The sequence below is a fragment of the Phyllobates terribilis genome, unplaced genomic scaffold (genome assembly GCF_046119375.1).
Source record: "Phyllobates terribilis strain yellow unplaced genomic scaffold, ASM4611937v1 Scaffold_411__1_contigs__length_1673714, whole genome shotgun sequence".
Classification (NCBI taxonomy): domain Eukaryota; kingdom Metazoa; phylum Chordata; class Amphibia; order Anura; family Dendrobatidae; genus Phyllobates; species Phyllobates terribilis.
The window spans coordinates 1,272,584-1,292,812 of record NW_027363171.1 but is presented as its reverse complement, the minus strand read 5'-3'; the positions used below and the strand labels follow the sequence as shown (position 1 = coordinate 1,292,812).

At 42.8% G+C, this 20,229-nt stretch overlaps 2 protein-coding genes across 2 annotated transcripts in view; both read right to left on the bottom strand.

Moving 5' to 3' along the window:
- Positions 1-19,994, bottom strand: part of LOC141225688 (oocyte zinc finger protein XlCOF29-like) — an 82,740-nt gene extending 62,746 nt beyond the window's left edge. Inside the window, exon 1 of the mRNA XM_073667094.1 lies at positions 19,950-19,994. The gene's annotated coding sequence lies outside the window, so the exon portion shown is untranslated. The remainder of the gene's footprint in view (positions 1-19,949) is intronic.
- Positions 3,124-8,993, bottom strand: LOC141225682 (uncharacterized). Its single transcript, XM_073667090.1, has 4 exons — positions 8,796-8,993; positions 8,615-8,712; positions 8,328-8,418; positions 3,124-5,224 (listed from the first exon to the last, which is right to left on the bottom strand). Exon 4 carries the CDS (start codon positions 5,136-5,138, stop codon positions 4,200-4,202), a length of 939 nt encoding a protein of 312 aa, XP_073523191.1. The 5' UTR covers positions 5,139-5,224; positions 8,328-8,418; positions 8,615-8,712; positions 8,796-8,993; the 3' UTR covers positions 3,124-4,199.
- Positions 19,995-20,229: the final 235 nt, after the last annotated feature.

Below are 20,229 nucleotides of genomic sequence, written 5' to 3'. Positions count from 1 at the left end.
TTATTCTAAGGCCCCGATCCCACTATCAGTATTCGGTCAGTATTTTTTCTCAGGAATGGGGGATAAATGCAGAATTGGTGACTTGTTTCTATTATACCTTTTCTCTGATTGTTCCTCACCTGGTTTTGGCTCCCACTCCTGAGAAAAAAATACTGACTGAATACTGACCAAATACTGATAGTGGGGCCGTGACCTAAAATCGCTAATGTTTCTAGTTAGGTAAGGATGAGGTTGCTTTATTAGTTAACTTTCATTTTAGGGGACATTGGCTTCATCTGGAATTGGCGTTATGGTAAGTAGGGTTTAATTTAGAACAATAAAAGGTCTCTGTGTTTATTTCAAATAAAATATTTTATTCATGGTACTCTTGTAGTTATTTCACATATCACTTTCACTATGGTGTTAGTAATGGGGGCGTCTTATAGACGCCTCTCCATTACTAAGCTGGGCTTCATGTCAGCTGGCCTTATAAGCTGACATCAACCCCAACCCTATTACCCCCTGCCACTACAGGGCAGTGGGAAGAGCGAGGCTAAGTGCCAGAATTGGTGCATCCTATGGATGCGCCACTTCTAGGGTGGCTGAGGGCTGCTGTTTCTAGCCTCGGAGGGGGCCAATATTCATGGCCCCTTCCTAGGCTATTAATATTAGTCCCCAACTGTCTGCATAGCCTTTGCTAGCTGTTAAAATAGGGGGACCCCAAGTCATTTTTTGCGGGTCCCCCATTTTAATAGCCTGTAAAGGCTAAGTATTCAGCTGGAGGGCTGATATTAGTAGCCTGGGAAGCTCCGTGGGTATTACCCCCTTCCCGGGCTTCAAAAATCTGCCCCAGCCGTCTGCTTAACCTCTGCTAGACTATAAAATTACGGGGGACCCCACACCAATTTTTTTAAATAAATACTTTAACAATAAATGACAAGTACAGTAACCAACACTGTCACTGTACTAATTATATACATGACTGACACCTTTCTATCTATCTATTCTATGTGTATAGCTATTCTTTCTATTCTAAATTGTCGGGTACCGATGTATTGTAACTGTATGCGGCTGATGAATTGCCGACTTTTAAAGAGACGGGTGCGTGAAAATCGGAGGGCACTCGCATGGTCTGAGTGCTGTGCGATTTTTTTCACACACTCATTGACTTGATTGACTTGCATTGGCGAGTCTCGTCCGAGATACATGGCAAATCGCAGAATGCTGCGAATTTGTTCTCAGCCCGATTTCAGCTGAGAAATCGGGCTGAGAACAAATGAGATGTCACTCATTCATTTTTTATTGCTCTTTCCCAACTAAAGCAGAGAGGGAAAGTGCGCGGTTGATGCTGGGCTGTGATGTGCGGTGAAACCCCGACCACAGCCCATCAATCAGACAACTAAGACGAGAACACACACATTTTGTGTGCCCCTAACGGGGATCTTCATGCGATCAGATAGACAGATTATAGGCTGGGGCAAACAAAGCAGTCATGTACACATTGGTACCAATGACAAAGTTATAGGGAGGTGAAAGGTCTTTAAAAATGATTACAGGGAATTAGGAGAGAAGCTGAAGTACAGGTGGTGTTTTCAGAAATACTGCTGATTCCACTACGTCACTAGAAAGTCAGCGGGAACTTAAGAAGATAATTCTCAGGAAGAAAGGGTTTGGGTTCATGGAGAACTGGGCTGACTTCTCTGTCGGCTACAGGCTCTACGATAGGGACAGGCTGCACCTCAATGGGGTGCATGCAGATGTGCTGGGGGAAAAAATGGTCAGATGAATGGAGGAGCTTTCAAATTAGTATTTGGGGGAAGGGAGGGTAGCTATGCAAATAAGGGGGTAGAGTAGACAGAGAGAGTGAGACATTCAAGGAAAGTAAGAAGGCGAGTAGCAGTAATAAATGTGCTAATAGTATTAAATGTCTGCAGGCAAATGCAAGAAATCTTGAAAACAAAATGAATGAATCAGACTCTTAGGTCAGCCACAGATTACAATGTGGTGGGCATTACAGAAACCTGGCGGGATGAAAGCCATGACTGGGTGACAAACATAGAGGGTTACACTGCATTCAAACGGATAGGAAAGAAAAATAGGTAGAGGGGTGGGTATTTTCATTAAAACCAATTTAAGACCTCAAGCTCAATGACGACATGGGGGGCAGCTTCAACAATGTACAGCACACATGTCCAACTTTTGGTGATTATATTTGACCCACGACACCAGAACCACTACACCTATGTGGGGCCATTATTCTGCATGAAGGATTTTGTGGGGCCCATTATACGGTATGGAAAGCTATGTGGGGCTCATTGTACTGTATGGAAAGTTATGTGGGGCTAATCATACTGTATGGAGGACTATGTGGGGCCCATTATTCTGTATGGAGGACTATGTTGGGCCCATTATACTGTATACTGGTTGGTACACGACAATTTTTCATTTTGGCCCTCTGCATGTTTTGAGCTTTACATCCCTGATGTAAAATCAGTTTGAGTAATGTACATGGAAATGGCAATAATGGAAAGCTGCTAATTGGACTTTGCTACAAGCCTCCTAATATAGCTGAACATGAAGAGGATAATATGCTGCAACAAATTAAAAAGGCAACAAAAACAAGTCATGGTCAAAACTGTTGGAATTGTTCCAGAAAATGAAGTAATGCTCCCAGAAAATTATTGCAATTACATGTTTTGTTATACACGTTTATTTCCTTGGCATGTATTGGAACAACACAAGAAAACAGAGAAAAAAAAGGCAAATTGAACATAATTTCGGACAAAATTGTTGACACCTTGCCAAAATTGTGGGTAAACAACTTTGTTTCAAGCATGTGAAGCTTGTTCAAACGCAATTGTGGCAAGTAACAGGTGTGGGCAATATGAAAATCACAACTAAAACCAGATAAAAATGGGAGAAATGGATTCAATCTCTGCATTGTGTGCATATGTGTGGCACACTAGGCATGGAGAAAACAGAAAAAGGAGAAGAGAACTGTCTGAGGACTTGAGACCCAAAATTGTTGAAGAATATCAATAATTTCAAGATTATAAGTCCATCTTTAGAGATCCGGATGTTCCTCTGTCCAAGGTGCGCAGCATAATCAATAAATTTATAATATATCAAGTCAAATATGGTGGAGCTTCAAAGATGTTATGGGGTTGTTTTGCTGCCTCTGTTCAGGTACTTTGTGTGCAAGGAATCATGAAATTTGAAGATTAGCAAAGGATTTTGGGGCATAATGTTGTGCCTAGTGTCAGAAAGCTGGGGGGCTTCCAGCATGACAATGACCCAGAAAATAGATGGAAACAAAGTGCTGGAGAGTTCTGACCAGCAATGAATCCGGATCTAAATCCCATTGAACACCTGTGGAGAGATCTTAAAATTGCTGTTTGGAGAAAAATATTAAAATTTGAGAGTCCTTAGTGGTTGATACCATGTTTTCAGTTAGCCATTAGTCAGTAAGCTTTCGAGACTACTCAGGTCTCTTCATCAGACATAGTATAACACAAAATCTGAAGAGTCACATATTTATACACAACAGGGCACAGGAATAATGCAATAGATAAGACAAGTGACGTGAAGCAGAACTATCAGTATGGGAGAGGGAGAAGCAGTTGTGGCCATAAATATGTGTGGACACAAGTAGATCTATTCTTTTTTTCTTTTTTTGTGTGGCGATGAGAATTCATCCTTGTTTTAAGTTTTTGCCTTGTCTCCCCTACATATAGACCCCCAGTCTATAATTAAGTTCATTGTGATGCAGCTGAAAGTACCTGGGATCTTGTGGTCCTGATGTGAGTTGGGAATCTTTATCTTGTCCGTGGTCATTATAAATGGACAGGTTTACATTTACAGTTGGTGAGGATGAATTTTATACGTTTCACCACAAAGGTGAAACTATCCTCCCGGTTAGTTTGCTTTCCCTCCCAGTACCTTTTCATTCTAACAATGTTAGGTTTCTGGGAGATTATACTTGTTCTTTTTATTTTTGGTTCTCCTTAGCTTGCCTTCTTTGCCCTATATGTGTTTTTGTTTCTCATTCAGGGTTTTCATATTTTACTTCATACTTTCCTTTCCCCTTGTTGACAGTGTGTTGCAGCCTCCCCTCTGGTTCCTCAGGAGGTATGAGAAACTCCTCAATGGCTTATTAGTTAGTTAGGTGTGTGGTGGCATTTTTAGTTGTGCAGCTAGGGCCTTTCTAGTCTGTACAGAGACTAGTTGGGTGTAGTTGCCACATTCTCCCCTGTGTGGATTCTGCGGTGGTTATCAAGATGCACTTTCTGGTTATAACATTGCCCACATTTTGAACATGAAAAAGGCTTCTCCCCTTTGTGAGTTCTCTGGTGCTTATCAAGATCCGATTTCTGGTTAAAACATTTCCCACATTCTGAACATGAAGTAGGCTTCTCCCCTGTGTGAGTTCTCTGATGTCTGATAAGAGTTGATTTCTGTGCAAAATATTTCCCACATTCTGAACATGAAAAATGCTTCTCCCCTGTGTGAGTTTTGTGATGTTTGATAAGAGATGATTTTTCTGTAAAACATTTCTCACATTCTGAACAGGAAAATGGCTTTTCTCCTGTGTGAGTTCTCTGATGGTTGATAAGAGTTGATTTCTTTGTAAAAGATTTTCCACATTCTGAACATGGAAAAGGCTTCTCCCCTGTGTGAGTTCTCTGATGTATATTAAGATATGATTTCTGGTTAAAACATTTTCCACATTCTGAACAGGAAAATGGCTTCTCTCCTGTGTGAGTTCTCTGATGTGCGATAAGATTTGATTTCTCTGTAAAACATTTCCCACATTCTGAACAGGAAAATGGCTTCTCTCCTGTGTGAGTTCTCTGGTGCCTAACAAGATCTGATTTCTGATTAAAACATTTCCCACACTTGGAACATGAAAATCTATTCTTTGCTGTGTGAATTTTTTGATGTTTAAGAAAAGATATTTTGAGAGGAAAACTATTTCTATATTCTGAACGTGAAAATGGCTTCTTTGCATTAGAAGCAGTTTGTTTTTTAATGCTTATTTTGTGACTTTGATTTTCCTTAGTAGTCAGTAATGAATCAGAAGACAGGACCAATTTCAAAGGATCAGATGACAGATCTTTGCTGTGAAGGGATGATGGTATATATGGAGTAATGACATTCATTTCAATTGTATCCTGTAGGATCTGAAAATTATCTGATTTGAAAATTGAAGGTGTCAGCTGTCCCTCTGATCTCCTGGTACAGTCATCTGCCAAGAAGAAAACCAATTATTATTTTTTAATAAAAAATCCTTGAATTTTATATTTTTGAACATTTCTACTTAAACGGTCCGTAAAAAAGGCAAGCTATATAAAAAAAAATTCACTTATTCACCAGGACAATGACAGTTCACAGTCTTATAGAAAACCTCATAGGATGAACCAGTGGAGCGTGGTGTTCAACTGTTTTTTCATTCTGCCTCCCAAATATGGAACAAAAAGCCACCAAACAATGTTATGTAGGCGAAAATAATACCAATAAAAACTTCTACTCATCCCACAAAAAACAAGTCCCCACACAGATCCCTCATCTGTCAATGGAAAAACAGAGGTTTCCACATTATTAGTTGCTCAAAGGCTCTTGAAAAGCAACATGGCTTCCATAAACCAATCCAGCAATATCCACTCTCCCAAAGTCAGATCTCCCCCTCACTTCTGAGCCTTGCAGTGTGCCTAAATCACATTTAGCATCCATGTATTTGACATTACTATAGTGAGAAGAACCCACTTAATTTATGCTGTGTGTCTCCTGGAGCACAATCTGGGCACTATGTGTTGGGTAATAAACTAGCCCATTTGCAATTTTCACTCTCCAACGTCCATTGCGTGGTAATTTCTGGAAAGTGACTGTGGAGTCAAAATAGTAACTTCTTCTATTGATTAATTCACTGAGGGTTATAATTTCCAAAATGGAGTCACTTTATGGGGATTTCTACTGCTCTGGTTTTCTGCCATTTTGTCATATTAGGGCTTCTGCAAATGATGTGTCCCATCTCCTCTGGGACATCTACTTCTCCTCCTGCTTCGACTTGTGTGACGTCTGCTTCCGTCACCAGGCGCCGCCTTATTCATTCTGCAGGCGGCGCTGGTGATGGAGGAGACGTCAGAAGCTCTGCGAGACACAGGCTCTGCGCAGCCACTAAGATTAGGGTTGCTGGGACCAGTAGTACCATCCAGTCTGGCAGTATGGGTGTGTGTTCTGTCCAGTTGGAGTAATCTGCTCCCTGCTTCAGCCATTTGGAAAGCACCGCACCCTACTAAAGCTGGAAGCATATTGCTGGAAGCTGCCAGATCCAGCCTTGTTCTCCTCTGGTTCAGTCCTCTGTGCTCAGCTCCCGGCTTGTGGATTTGTTTCTGTTGTGACCTCGGCCCGTTTACTGACTACTTTTGTGTGATTTTGTATTTTCTCTGCCCTCCTGGTTCTGACCCGGCTCCCTGACTATTCTTCTCCCCATCTCACTCCACAGAACAGCAGGTAACACTGTGGCCCAAGCCTAGGGGTCTCTGTGTAACTCCAGATCCATGTAGAGGGGTTAAAGGGTGATGAGCAAAGTAATTTGTGAAATCTGTAAACGGGGTAGATAAGGCAAGCCTGTTCGTGGTGGCCATCTTTTAAGCTTCCAGGTGACCAAGACCAGCTCCCCCAACACATTGTGTCTGCGAACTATTCCAGAAAAATCTGCATTCCTAATAGCTAAATGGCGCTCCATCCTTCTTAACCTACGATGTGCCCAGACAGCAGTGTACAACCGTATACAGGGGATTGTCAGATTCAAGAGAAGTTGGAAAATAATTTGTAAGGTCCATTTGTTTCCTATTATCCTTTGTGAAGAATTCCAAAGTTATCACCACATAAAGTGACACACGTCAGATTAGAAAAATGGGCCCTGATTAGGAACAGAAAACTGGCAGCAGGAAGGGGTTAAATCAGAGTATTTTGGGAACTAACTACTGAAGTCAAAAACTGTGACTATAGACAATAACACATCTACTGAAATGATCAAACTCAACAGTCTCCATCAGTAAGTAGTGAGTAACTAGTGGTGAAACCTCTCTGGGGTAATTGGAGTATGGGGCTCGGTGGCTCTTGGGAATCTAAACTATGATAAGAACCAATATTTTCTATCAGATGAGTGTCAAGAAGAAATATTAGACATTTAAAGTGAACCTTTTTACAATACTGCAGAGCTGAGGTGTCTTAAATTTAGATCTCAGGCATTTGGAAGAGGCAATGGAGATCTTTTTGAAAGACTATAAGGGAGTTACAGAGTCACATAAGTGAGGCCGGCCGATCCCACCACAATGAAACTATCATAGAGAGGGAATTTGTACAAAAAAGAAAGAATATATAAACATGTAACATCCCCAACAACAACGTATGTATGAAGGGAGAAATCCAACACTAAACCGGAGTCACACTCATTTATGGTGGACCATTGGAGCTACTATGAGTCCTGACCAGAAGAGTAGAGAAAGTATTAGCGCCCCCATTTCAGGAGAGATTGTGCAGTAATCTGAACTCCTTAGGATTGAAAACATAATGGAATTTATGACGTGGAGTGAATCCATGAAACCAGGGCTGGAGCCAACACATCTCCTGCAGACGGGAATAAATGTATATTACAGCCATCAGTCACGCACAGCTTAGAGATATATCATGGCACAGGTGTAATGTTTTTTATGTAGTTTATCACAATCCTGTTTGAAGTTAGTTGGTTTTAAAAGAAATTGAAAAGTCAGGATAAAGGGAAACTCTGTTATTATTGTACAGAAATTCACACTTGGCCTCACTGCACATTTAATGTTGTTGATCATAAAAGTGAAGTTTGGCCAGAAAGACTGGACCTGGTCTTCTAGGGACCATATGAGCACATTCAGCAGCACAGAAGGGAGAGAAGGTAGAATCATCCAATAAGATATCAGGGTTCTAGGAAGCCAACAGCATCATCACCCTCTGCTTTCTCTTACAGGCCCATCATAGTATTTTTCTTCAAGTGATTTTCTCACTTGTCAGCACATTCTACGTACACTGTCATTTGGCTTTGTAGTTTACAGATCTGGGCAGGTAACGGTCAGCGTCTCCTAATCCCAGGAGGTAGGTGGATCCTCCAGGTTGTAAGTTCTATAGAAAAGGGCTTTCATAATTTCCCAAAGTAATTTCAACATTTTCGGACGGAGGAGAATGTTGTGGTCTAGTGGCAAAATGGTGATCACACGATTGTGATATGGCCAGACTACACCACTGATAAAGCAGCCACAGCCGGTGACTGAGAAGAATCTGTGACTTCTCTGTATTTAGTGATTACTACTCACCTGGGTGGTCATATGTAGGAATCTCCTCTTTACACCGCTCATCACCCCTCACATATGTCTCTGTAGTATTAATATGGGTCAGATCTTCACCCTGAAACAAATATTGTAAAAGTCACAGGCAGATGGAGAAGTCACATCTATGGTCAGCTCTAATCCTGCCATCTCCACCGTTCTCATTACACAAATATAAAACATAATAATGGTGGATAAAACAAGACTGAACACAAGACCTTCACAGCCATCTACACATCATAGGGGAGATCTCATGACACCTTCTCTCCATCTACCTGATGATCCTGAGGAACACTGGGGTCTTCTTGTTTACAGTCCTGTGGAAGAAGAGGACGGGGACATCTCTCTGGTGTTGTCCTATTACTGGATAGATCTGGAGGAAACACATACAGGGACTGAATTCATTCTTTACATACAGATAATTATAGGCAGTGTGTATTTAGTCCTGTCTATTACCTGGTGACGTCCATCATGACGTCCTTGTACAGATCTTTGCGTTCTTCTAAATACTCCCAATCCGCCATGGAGAAATAGACAGCGACATCCTGACACCTTATAGGAACCTGACACATACAATGATAAGGTCATCTCCCCAATCACTTCATAGCATTACTGTATAATGTCCCAGCATTCCCAGCAGTGTCACCTCTCCAGTCAGCAGCTCAATCATCTTGTAGGTGAGTTCTAGGATCTGGTCATTGATGTCCTCATGTATCAGGGGGTGAGATGGAGGCCATGTGATTGGGCTCAGGGGTCTTCCCCATCCCTCAGACACAGGGTCCTGACAGTGCTCACTAGAGGTCTTCTTCACTACTGTGTAATCCTGGTTATGGAGAGACACATTAATAAATCTCACTACAGACATTTCCAGAGTCCTCACCTCTCCAGTTCTGTCCATCTGTTATTCCCATAGATAAGAATGATGTAATGTGACGTCATCAGAATCTCTCACCTCTCCAGTAAGCCGGAAGAGGATCTCTAGGGTGAGGTGTAATATCCTCTCCGCCATCTTGTCTCAATCCATATCCATCTTTGATGGATAAATCAGGAAAATTCTCTTATATAGAAGATCTTCACTGAGAGGATCTGATATTGTAGGGACCTGAATGAGAAGAAGATGAGCTGATGTAACATCATAAAAATCCTGTGTAATAATACAATTACTGGAGACAATAAGTGGAAACATATGAGGAGATTTATTATTTTACAGTATTTAGTTTTCTGCTTTACATCTAGTAATAAAACCTATATACTTTAGGCCACAGACAACAAGCAGTTTCTTCCTTGGAGTCAGCAGCTGAATACGTTACTTATAGACTCATCTTCCATAAAGCTAATTCTCACCTAATTTTCTGACACTGGAATTGACATTGAGAATAACCTCGGCACTCAATGGTTGTTAAAGAAAATTTTTTTTTTTAATGCAGGCAAAAAACAAAAGTAAACGTTTCGGTCGATCTGACCTTAATCAAGAACTATTGGAAATAGCACAAAGAACAAAACAATAAATAAAAGAATAATAATAAATAATAAAATAAAAAAGCATATACAAATGGATCATAGCGCAATAACATGATAATATCTCTTGTTTAACCTGAACAATAAACATGCTGTCAAATAGTGCATAATATTTCGTCAAACCCCATTAATGCAGATACAACATCATAGTACAGAGCAAGTATATATACAAATTGAAGAGAGGTGACACCTACTAGACTGCTGGATGGTATTCAAACGTAGGAATTCAAAAGTGTGGAGATATGGTGACACTGGTTGCTTGGGTCTGCAGAAAAGAGCAGAGAGTGGCAGACTCAGAGTTAACAGCTGAGAGGGACTGTGGAGGCAGAGATACACAGAATAGAGCTGGACGTAGCATAGCTGTGACCCAGAGTTCCTGGTTATAAGGTGGTGCTGCATGTAGTGGCTTAGAGGATCGCGGTGTCCACCGCTAGTTCCTGGTGCTGTGCGCGTTGTCCTGCAAAAAGCAAACATGGCATCTAAGAAGGTGTGACAGAGTTCGGCTGAATGCCCTTCCTCCCCAAGTACTCAATAGTATGGGGCTGACTAGTTCCTACAATACTGAAATGCCTAATAATGGTGTCTGGGCCTGCAATGTACGAAAGTCTATTAGGCCGGGCCAGAGGCAGCGTTCCATAAGTTACCTTTTAACGCCCCATAAACATTAGACTAAAGTTGCATGGAAGCACTGATTTTGGGGGTTTTGGTTGACTATATAATGTATTTGGGGGCCTCCCGACAGTACCAGTCAGTCATACAAACCACAGGAAAGCTGGAATATTTGTGTGTATGGAGGAGTCTGGAGAGATAACCGTCTGCCAAATGACCGATCAGTCAACACTTATCTCATGTGTATGGGGACGTTACTATTGCACAGGTAGTGATAGTACACGGCACTACAGTAGTACAGTGCATCACCGGAACGATCAGAGGCTTCTGTGTTGTATGATCGCACTAATGAGAGTTGTTTAAAAAAGTTTATAAAAAAGGTTTAAAAAAGTTTTAAAGTGAAAATATCACAGTTTTAGCAAAAATAAATATTCGTCACTACAGGGAAAACATCATATAATGGGAAAATGGAGAGGGAGGTCAGCTCACTGTTTATTCAATGCACTTTGTCTGAGGATCACCGCATGGAGCCGCCCTGGTCAGGGACATTTCAAGGTTCAAGTAGAGAAAGGAGGAGAGATGGATTCTCCAGCATGGTCTATATTGTTAAAACCTCACATTTATTGTGAGTTCATAAAAACTGTTGTGATGGCAAACCACCAAGTGCCCACATACCAAACCAATGCTTATTCCTGATTTACAACATGTGAGTCTCTGTGATACTTTTATATCCTTCCCTTTCCTGGGTGTCCATTGATTACTGAGCTCTTCTCAGACAATTTAACCCTGTATTGTATGATAGAAAAAGATAATACACAAATACAACTCATGCATGAGACATTCAATAAAATCACTGGAAATCACAGACAAATACAATTAATTGTACTGTAATATTAATCCTGTCTGATGTCCATTCCCTGTGGGGCTCTAGTGTGTAATTTAAATATCCAATCTGACTTTCTATTTAAGATTTTTCTTTTCATATCTCCACCTCTTAATGGTTTATAAGACTTTTATATTCCTAATATCTGAAGGATCTGATATCCCCTGTATGTTTTTGTGAAAAGCGTCTTGAAACCACAGACAGGTTTAATGTTGTGGGATTGATTGTGTCAGCTAAATGTCTTCTAATACATGTTTATAGCGGATCTGACGTCCATCCCACATATTGCAGGTAACTCTCTATACACTCTATTAAATAGATGACCCCTATAGTGTTACAACTGATGAAATTGTGTATTGCAAATTGCTGTCCTGTTAGGTTTTCTTCAAATGTGTCGGTTTTATTAACATAGTTGCATGCTTTACAGGGTGTATGTCCACATGTAAAAAAAAACCCTTATAGGATAACCAAGTCACCAAATACCGGCCCATTAAGACACACTTTGTCACTCTTGTATTCCCTACTGATTGAATCCCTGGACCAGTCTAAAACACGCTTCCAATTTCAATGGGAGAGAGATCTGAGTTGCACCTTAACGAGGGATCAGTGGAAGCGAATCTTCACCTTGACACACAAATCATCAGCTCGCGATTTCAGGAGGCCAGCTATAAACTGCTTTCTCGGTGGTATACGGTCCCAGCTCGCCTACACTCTATATTCCCAGATGCTAGTCCCATGTGTTGGACATGTGAAAGGAGGAGGGTGACCTACTACATATTTTCTGGGCCTGTAAACTCCTTTCTCCTTTCTGGGGAAAAGTTCTACTAGTGATTAGAAAATTCAGTGATCTTATTTCAGACCTTGACCCAGCTTTCGTCCTTCTCCATCACAGCAACATCCCTTTAAAAACATAAAAACTCGATACTGAGACACTTGATCACGTCTGCTAGAGCATGTATTCCCTTGCTATGGAAAAGTAACAATATCCCGACAATCTCACTATGGTTCTCCAAAACAAATGAGATTGTGTTAAAGGAGGAGCTCAATAACGATCAATAACTGCCATGATAAATTTTATAAAACCTGGCTCTACTGGAGTTTAAATCTTCCGCTGATTATCTTGACCTCATAGGGGAAAGCTAAGTCTATACTTCAGGAGCCTCTCTGAGGTTACCCTAACCCTCTTACCCATACATCCCTTCCCCCACTTCCCTTTGTCTTTGTGTGTATTTGTGTTTTTAGTTTTAACTACTCGTTTTTGCTTTTATAACCCTTATTTGTTAATCCACATGAATATGTAATGACTTAATGTTTAAGTCTGAGTCACCACGCTGGTATATCCTAAAACACATTGAACCAATGTTCTACCAGCGACTCTACTTTGGATTGTGTTTACTTATTTCATTTTCACGTGTTTTGGAAATACTGGTTATGGTTATGGTTATGTAGTCGTGTTTGACCTACTACTTGTTGCACAACTAGTACCCGGTGTTTGTATTTGTATTTCCTTTTCAAAACTTAATAAAGATAAATTTGTAAAATGATAATCAAGTCACATTGCGTTTGATATTTGTTTCTTGGAAAAAAACTCGGTGAAAGTTTTCCGCCTAGTGTAGAAGCCTTTTTGGATACAAAACTCAAACAAAATATGCAAAAGAATTTACAAAGTCTGGAGGATGGATCTCAGACATCGAAAAAACTAAGTTTGAAAGAGATATCAAAGACAACGAGTCAAATTCAATTTACACATGGAAATGAAACAAACCAAGAGCTACTGTTCTGAAATACAAGTCACACAATAAATTCAAAGGAAATAGAGGAGAGCGGAGGTCAGCTTCACAAATCCTAATGTGTCCATGGGTTCCTCTAATTATAATTCTCTGAGGACTTATCTGATGCATCAGTGGGATCAACTAAAGACAGATGGAACAAAAATAAATTCTCAAGTATTCCCCACAATTCAGCAGAAAACAACAGAGACAGGCAGGCAGAAAGCACAAACGTGCCCGGACATGTGCGTTCCATGCCGGAGTGCATCACAGTATCCTATCTGCGACTGCGCATGTCCGGAAGCATGCGTTCCACGCCGGAGCGCATATGGTATTGGATTGCAAAGATCAACATAGAAAAATCCTATCTCTGAGATCAGCATCATGGGAGACTAAAAACAAGTATTGCACATCCTCCCATCATGCAATAGGCGTGTAGATCTACTTTATCACTACATAAAATATGGGATGGTGGCCCACAGTAAATTCCTAAATGGTCAAATTTGACCCCTATTGCAGAGATACACATGGATCATCACACTTCTTAATTATGAAATAGTAGATGTAGGATATAACTGATCAGAAATAATTCTGATATAGAAGCTCAGATATCTCGATGAAGTAAAACAATATGTGAACCCCATTCACAGGGAATCAAGTAGCAATGGGTAGAGTATAAAATCCAAAAGTGTAATCCAGAATGGGGCTGTATTCACACAAAAAGTCCCTTAGGGGCTCGTGAATCCAGTCTAAAAATCCACTCACTTTCTTTTTTGAGGATACATCTATTGTGATCACCTCCTCTCACATTGGGTTTAACCACCTCAATGATACAAAAGATGTCTCCGGTTTCACCTCGATGTACACTGTTCATGTGTCTCGCTAATGGGGTGTCCCGACCATGGCATATATCACAAAAATTCCCCACACACACACACTCCTCCTAGACACCATCTCGGTCTTGCCTACATTATCTAGGGGGCAGGTGCATGTGGCCATATATACAAGTCCTGAGGTTATACAGTTGGAATAATCCCACTGGAAAAAGATTTTGATCGTGGAGGAAGTCGAGAAAGATTTACATGCTCTCATCCAATTACATGTACAACTTTCTCCACATCTAAAGAAACCGCAGACTCTTCTATCCAGCCAAGTCCCCTTCGGTGCAGGTTTTTTGTAGAAACTATGCACTAAATGGTCCCTAATGGACTGACCCTTTCTGAAAGTTATTGTGGGAGTAGATCCCACAGGTCCCTCAGGGCCGGGTCAGCCACAAGTATATCCCAGTGTTTTCTGAGGATATTAAAGATACAGTCACTCTGATTGTCATAAGTTCCTATTACTTGTGTTGTCCAATCTTTTTCTTGGTCTCTTGGTTAGGTATGGAGGAGTGTCTGTTTCTCCCATTTTTCTGCAAACGATGATGCGGAATCCAAAATGTACCAGGAGTACCCTATTTCCCTGAATCTGGTGTATATTAAAATCTGTGACATTATGGCAGTACCTTCTCAACCATAAAAATTGGCCCCTGGGTATTCCTCTTTTTATGGGGATGAGGTGGTTGATATCCCACTTCAATAGTATAATACTGCTTGAAGGTTTATGGTAGTTGAGAGTCCCTAGGGTTCCATCCCAATCTTTCTTGATTAGTACATTCAGGAAAGGGAACTGGCAATAATTAAATTCAGATGTAAATCTAAAGCCCACTCTATTGATGTTGAGTTCCCTGACCAATTCAAGAAATTGTTCACTCGTCTCTGACCAGATGATAACAATGTTGTCAATATATCTATACCATACCCCAATATATGGATGCCACCACTTATGATCATCCCTGAATATTGTGGATTCCTCCCACCAGTCCAGGAAGAGGTTAGCATACGAGGGGGCACAGAAGTTATGAGTAAGAGTGAATTTTAGAAGATCCTCCATGAAGTCATTATGTCTGCTACACTCTATTGATCTCGATTTCAAGAAATGTCTTACTCCTCTGATACCATCCTCATGCGGTATATTACTATACAAAGCCTCAATATCTAGGTAAAGGAAAAAACATTTTCCAAAGGGATTATTCCAACTGTAAAACCTCAGGCGGTACTGTGGGAACATTATACTGTGGGGGGGCATCATACATACTGCATAAGGGGCATAATGGGGGCATTATACTGTGTGGGGGCATCATACATCCTGCATAAGGGGCATAATGGGGGCATTACACTGTGTGGGGGCATCATACATCCTGCATAAGGAGCTTAATGGGGGCATTACACTGTGTGGGGGCATCATACATCCTGCATAAGGGACATAATGGGGGCATTACACTGTGGGGGGCATCATACATCCTGCATAAGGGGCATAATGGTGGCATTATACTGTGTGGGGGGCATCATACATCCTGCATAAGGGGTATAATGGAGGCATTACACTGTGTGGGGGGGCATCATACATACTGCATAAGGGGCATAATGGGGGCATTATACTGTGTGGGGGCATCATACATCCTGCATAAGGGGCATAATGGGGGCATCACACATCCTGCATAAGGGGCATTACACTGTGTGTGGGCATCATATATCCTGCATAAGGGGCATAATGGGGGCATTACACTGTGTGGGGGCAACATACATACTGCATGAGTGGCATAATAGTTTTCATTACACTGTGTGGGGGCATCATACATACTACATAAGGGGCATTACACTGTGTGGGGGCATCATACATCCTGCACGAGGGGCATAACGGGGGCATTACACTATGGTGGGCATCATACATACTGCATAAGGGGCATAATGGGGGCATTACACTGTGGGGGCATCATACATCCTGCATAAGGGGCATGACACTGTGTGGGGGCATCATTCATCCTGCATAAGGGGCATAATGGGGAATTACACTGTGTGGGGGCATCATACACACTGCATAAAGGGCATAATGGGGCATTACACTGTGCGGGGGCATCATACAAACTGTATAAGGGGCATAATGGGGGCATCACACTGTGTGGGGGCATCATACATATTGTATAAGGGGCATAATGGGGGCATTACACTGTGTGGGGGCATCATACATCCTGCATAAGGGGCATAATGGGGGCATTACACTATGGGGGGCTTTATACATACTGCATGAGGACGTCACTCTGGTGGTGGACTCACACTCCCTCATCCAGACTGACGTCTACAGGAAGCCCACTGCGGTGAACTCTTTGGTGCATGCTGCCTCTGGTCATACCCTCTCCACCATTAGGGCCGTCCCGGTCGGACAATTCCTCAGGATCAAGCGCATTTGCTCGACGGAAGCCAACTTTGAGAAGCAGGCGGCAGCTCTAACACAACGCTTTAAACAGAGAGGCTACAGTAATCGTTGCATCGGCCGTGGCTATGGTAGGGCCCGCAGCACCCCCCGCAGTTCTCTACTATATCCCCCCCCCGAGATCATCTTCCTCCGGGCCTCCTGAGAGGACCCGCTTCATTTCCACTTACAATCATGAGTGGGTTTCTATGAGGCGGGTCCTCTCACGACATTGGAATGTTCTTGGGGCGGAGCCCTCCCTGAGGGATGTGGTGGGACAATTTCCACTTATGACTGCCAGACGTGCCAGAAATTTGGGTGATCTGGTCACTTCAAGTCATTATGTCCCACCAGCATCTAATCCTTTCGGGTCGCGCGGTCCCAGGGTTGGGTCCTATCCATGTGGCCATTGCAGGGCCTGCGCTAATGTCCTTCGCAGTTCGTCTTTTACAAGCTCAGATGGCTCCCGTACATACCGAATCCTCAGATATATTTCCTGTGGTACAACACACGTGGTCTATTATGCCACGTGTAGTTGTCAGAAAATCTATGTAGGTCTCACCTCAAGGGAATTGAGGATTCGGGTGCGGGAGCATGTGCGGGACATTGGCGCAGCTAAATCTGTGTCGGACCCCCGTGAGCTCAGGACTTTACCGCGACATTTTAAACAAGTTCACGATTGTGACCCACGCAGCCTTTTGGTGCGTGGAATTGATGTGGTACATCTGGGCTCTCGGGGGGGTGACTACAAACTTTGCCTTGCACAAAAAGAGGCCAGGTGGATTAGTACCCTGGATACCCTGGCACCGCGTGGCCTCAATGAAAATCTGAGCTTCTCCTCATTTTTATGATTGGGTCCTTTTTGCTTGGCTTTTCTCTCCCTCAGTGTTTACTCTTTCTGTTCTAAAGTCCGTGCTCCTGTTTTTAGCCTGTTTTTATCATTTGTTTTTAACCTTGTTGTTTCTTACCCTTCTAGACTCGAGGCTACTAACTCATTATCCTTGTGCACCATATGGACCTTCTTCTATTTACCGTTCAAGGCATCCTATAGCGGATAACATGGAGCATCTTTCAAGAGCCCCTCGATTATCATCTTCCTATTTTTGTGGGAAATGGCCCTATGCTGACTACTCTCCACATATATATCGGGACTCATATTTATTTACCCTTCTGGGTATTTATTGTAACTATTTAGGAGTTATTTGATGGATCCTTATTATAATTATGCTCCATTTAGTTATCTTATGCATTTGTTTGTGCCTGAGAGCATTTTTGTCTTATTTAATATGTATTACACTATTTAGTCATCTGCTTACTATCTTCTGTTTGTATCTCCAATATCTACTTTTTCTTACACATTGATGGTATGCGTGTCTCCCGGCTCCTGGCTGACCCGTGCCCGTGTCCGGCTGTCCTCTGTCCCTGGCGCGCCCCTGGGGGCGTTTCCTAGGCACGCTGCCTGGGGCGCGCTCGGGACTTGACGGCTGTGACGTGTGCGGCGGGGGGCGCGGCTCCGGGTACACGCACCGCTACATTCCAATGTGTTTCTCTGTTATGTATCACGTGACTAGTGGTGGGCGTATATAATCAGGTCCTGCCGGGCACACATACAGCGCCTCTTGATAAAGAAGAGCGAAACGCGCGTCGGGGCGCGCTTTTTACCTTGCAGCACGTTCTGTGGCTCCCCTGGCATCTTGCGAGCTTCCTGCCTCCCGGACACTCTGCCATTGGGTGAGTGATTCTATCTAGGTTCCGGGTACCTTTTGTATACTCTTCCACCTAACACTACGAGGCATAGGGTAGCTGTACAATTCACCCTTAATTTGGATCCTTCTCTTATTGTTGCTATTTAGCGATTTTTGTATATATTATGGTTGACTATACCTATCTTATTGACTTTTATCCCTTAATGGGTGAACTGTAATATTTATCTACTGCTTTTTCTTGCAGTTATATATTTATGGAGTGTCCCTCTGCCTGTAGATTTATCTGTATCTTTGTATTTTGGATTGCTCAGCAATTTTATTGCCAGGGGTTGTCTTGTTTCTGGCACTGTTTTTTCCTGATCCCCTTGCCTTGTTATTATTTTTCTATATAGCTTTTTATCACTGTGATTATGAATTACTAATAAAGATTTTGTTTCTTTGCTAACTACTCTTTTGTTCTCCGTTTGTTCTTTATATTGGATATGAGTAGGCAATTTGAACCCGGTACTGGACTATTTGTCTTAGCACAGGGTTTTGTATTCTAGTATATAATTGGCCAGTTTTGTCTCATACTGCATGAGGGGTATAATGGGGGCATTATACTGTGTGGGGGCATCATACATACTGCATAAGGGGCATAATGGGGGCATTACACTGTGGGGGCATCATACATCCTGCATAAGGGGCATGACACTGTGTGGGGGCATCATACATCCTGCATAAGGGGCATAATGTGGTATTACACTGTGTGGGGGCATCATACATACTGTATAAGGAACATAATGGGGGCATCACACTGTGTGGGGGCATCATACATCCTGCATAAGGGGCATTACACTGTGGGGGGCATCATACATACTGCATAAGGGGAATAATGGGGGCATTACACTGCATGGGGGCATCATACATACTGCATAAGGGGCATAAAGGGGGCATCATACATCCTGCATAAGGGGCATAATGGGGGCATTACACTGTGAGGGGGCATCATACATCCTGCATAAGGGGCATAATGGGGGCATTACACTGTGGGGGGCATCATACATGCTGCATAATGGGCATAATAGGGGCATTACACTGTGTGGGGGCATCATACATACTGCATAAGGGGCATAATGGGGGCATTCCACTGTGGGGGGCATCATAATGCATAAGGGGCATAATGGGGGCATTACACTGTGGGGGGCATCATACATCCTGCATAAGGGGCATAATGGGGCATTACACTGTGTAGGGGCATCATACATCCTGCATAAGGGGCATTACACTGTGTAGGGGCATCATACATCCTGCATAAGGGGCATAATGGGGGCATTACACGGTGTGGGGGCATCATACATCCTGCATAAGGGGCATAATGGGGGCATTACACTGTGTGGGGGCATCATACATCCTGCATAAGGGGCATAATGGGGGCATTACACTGTCTGGGGGCATCATACATCCTGCATAAGGGGCATAATGGGGGCATTACACTGTCTGGGGGCATCATACATACTGCATAAGGGGCATAATGGGGGCATTACACTGTGGGGACATCATACATCCTGCATAAGGGGCATAATGGGGGCATTACACTGTGTGGGGGCATCATACATCCTGCATAAGGGGCATAATGGGGGCATTACACTGTGGGGCAGTAAAGGGGTCCTGTACTATGAGAACAATACGTTTCCTCCCTTCCTGTCTCCATAGTTGGGTCGTATGTATCTATTACAGGAAACAGAACAAAAACCTTATGATTCTTATAAAGGGGCAACACAAGACCCCAAAAGAGTCTCCGTGCTGAAGGGGTTAATGCCCCCTGCGCCCAGTAATGGGGGTCTCCACATACCTCCACCTGCAGAGCCGCCACCACATATATGGCTGCTCTGTGCGCACAGCAGCTGTGATGAGGTCACAGGGGGGAGGAGTCAGGGGTCACATGATCAGGGGCCTCAGTGGATGCAGGACTCTGCTGTGCTGGTTGTCATGGTGCTGGATGAGCTGAAGTTTATGTGTGGGGTCAGGAGGGGTTTACAGTGTGGATGTAGCAGAGCCGCGTGTGTACGAGGTGTGCGGAGCAGAGCCACGTGTGTACGAGGTGTACGGAGCAGAGCCGCGTGTGTACGAGG

What these genes read in the sequence shown, in the direction of transcription:
- LOC141225682 (XM_073667090.1), bottom strand. Translation starts at nt 5,138, where the DNA reads ATGAATGTCATTACTCCATATATACCATCATCCCTTCACAGCAAAGAT.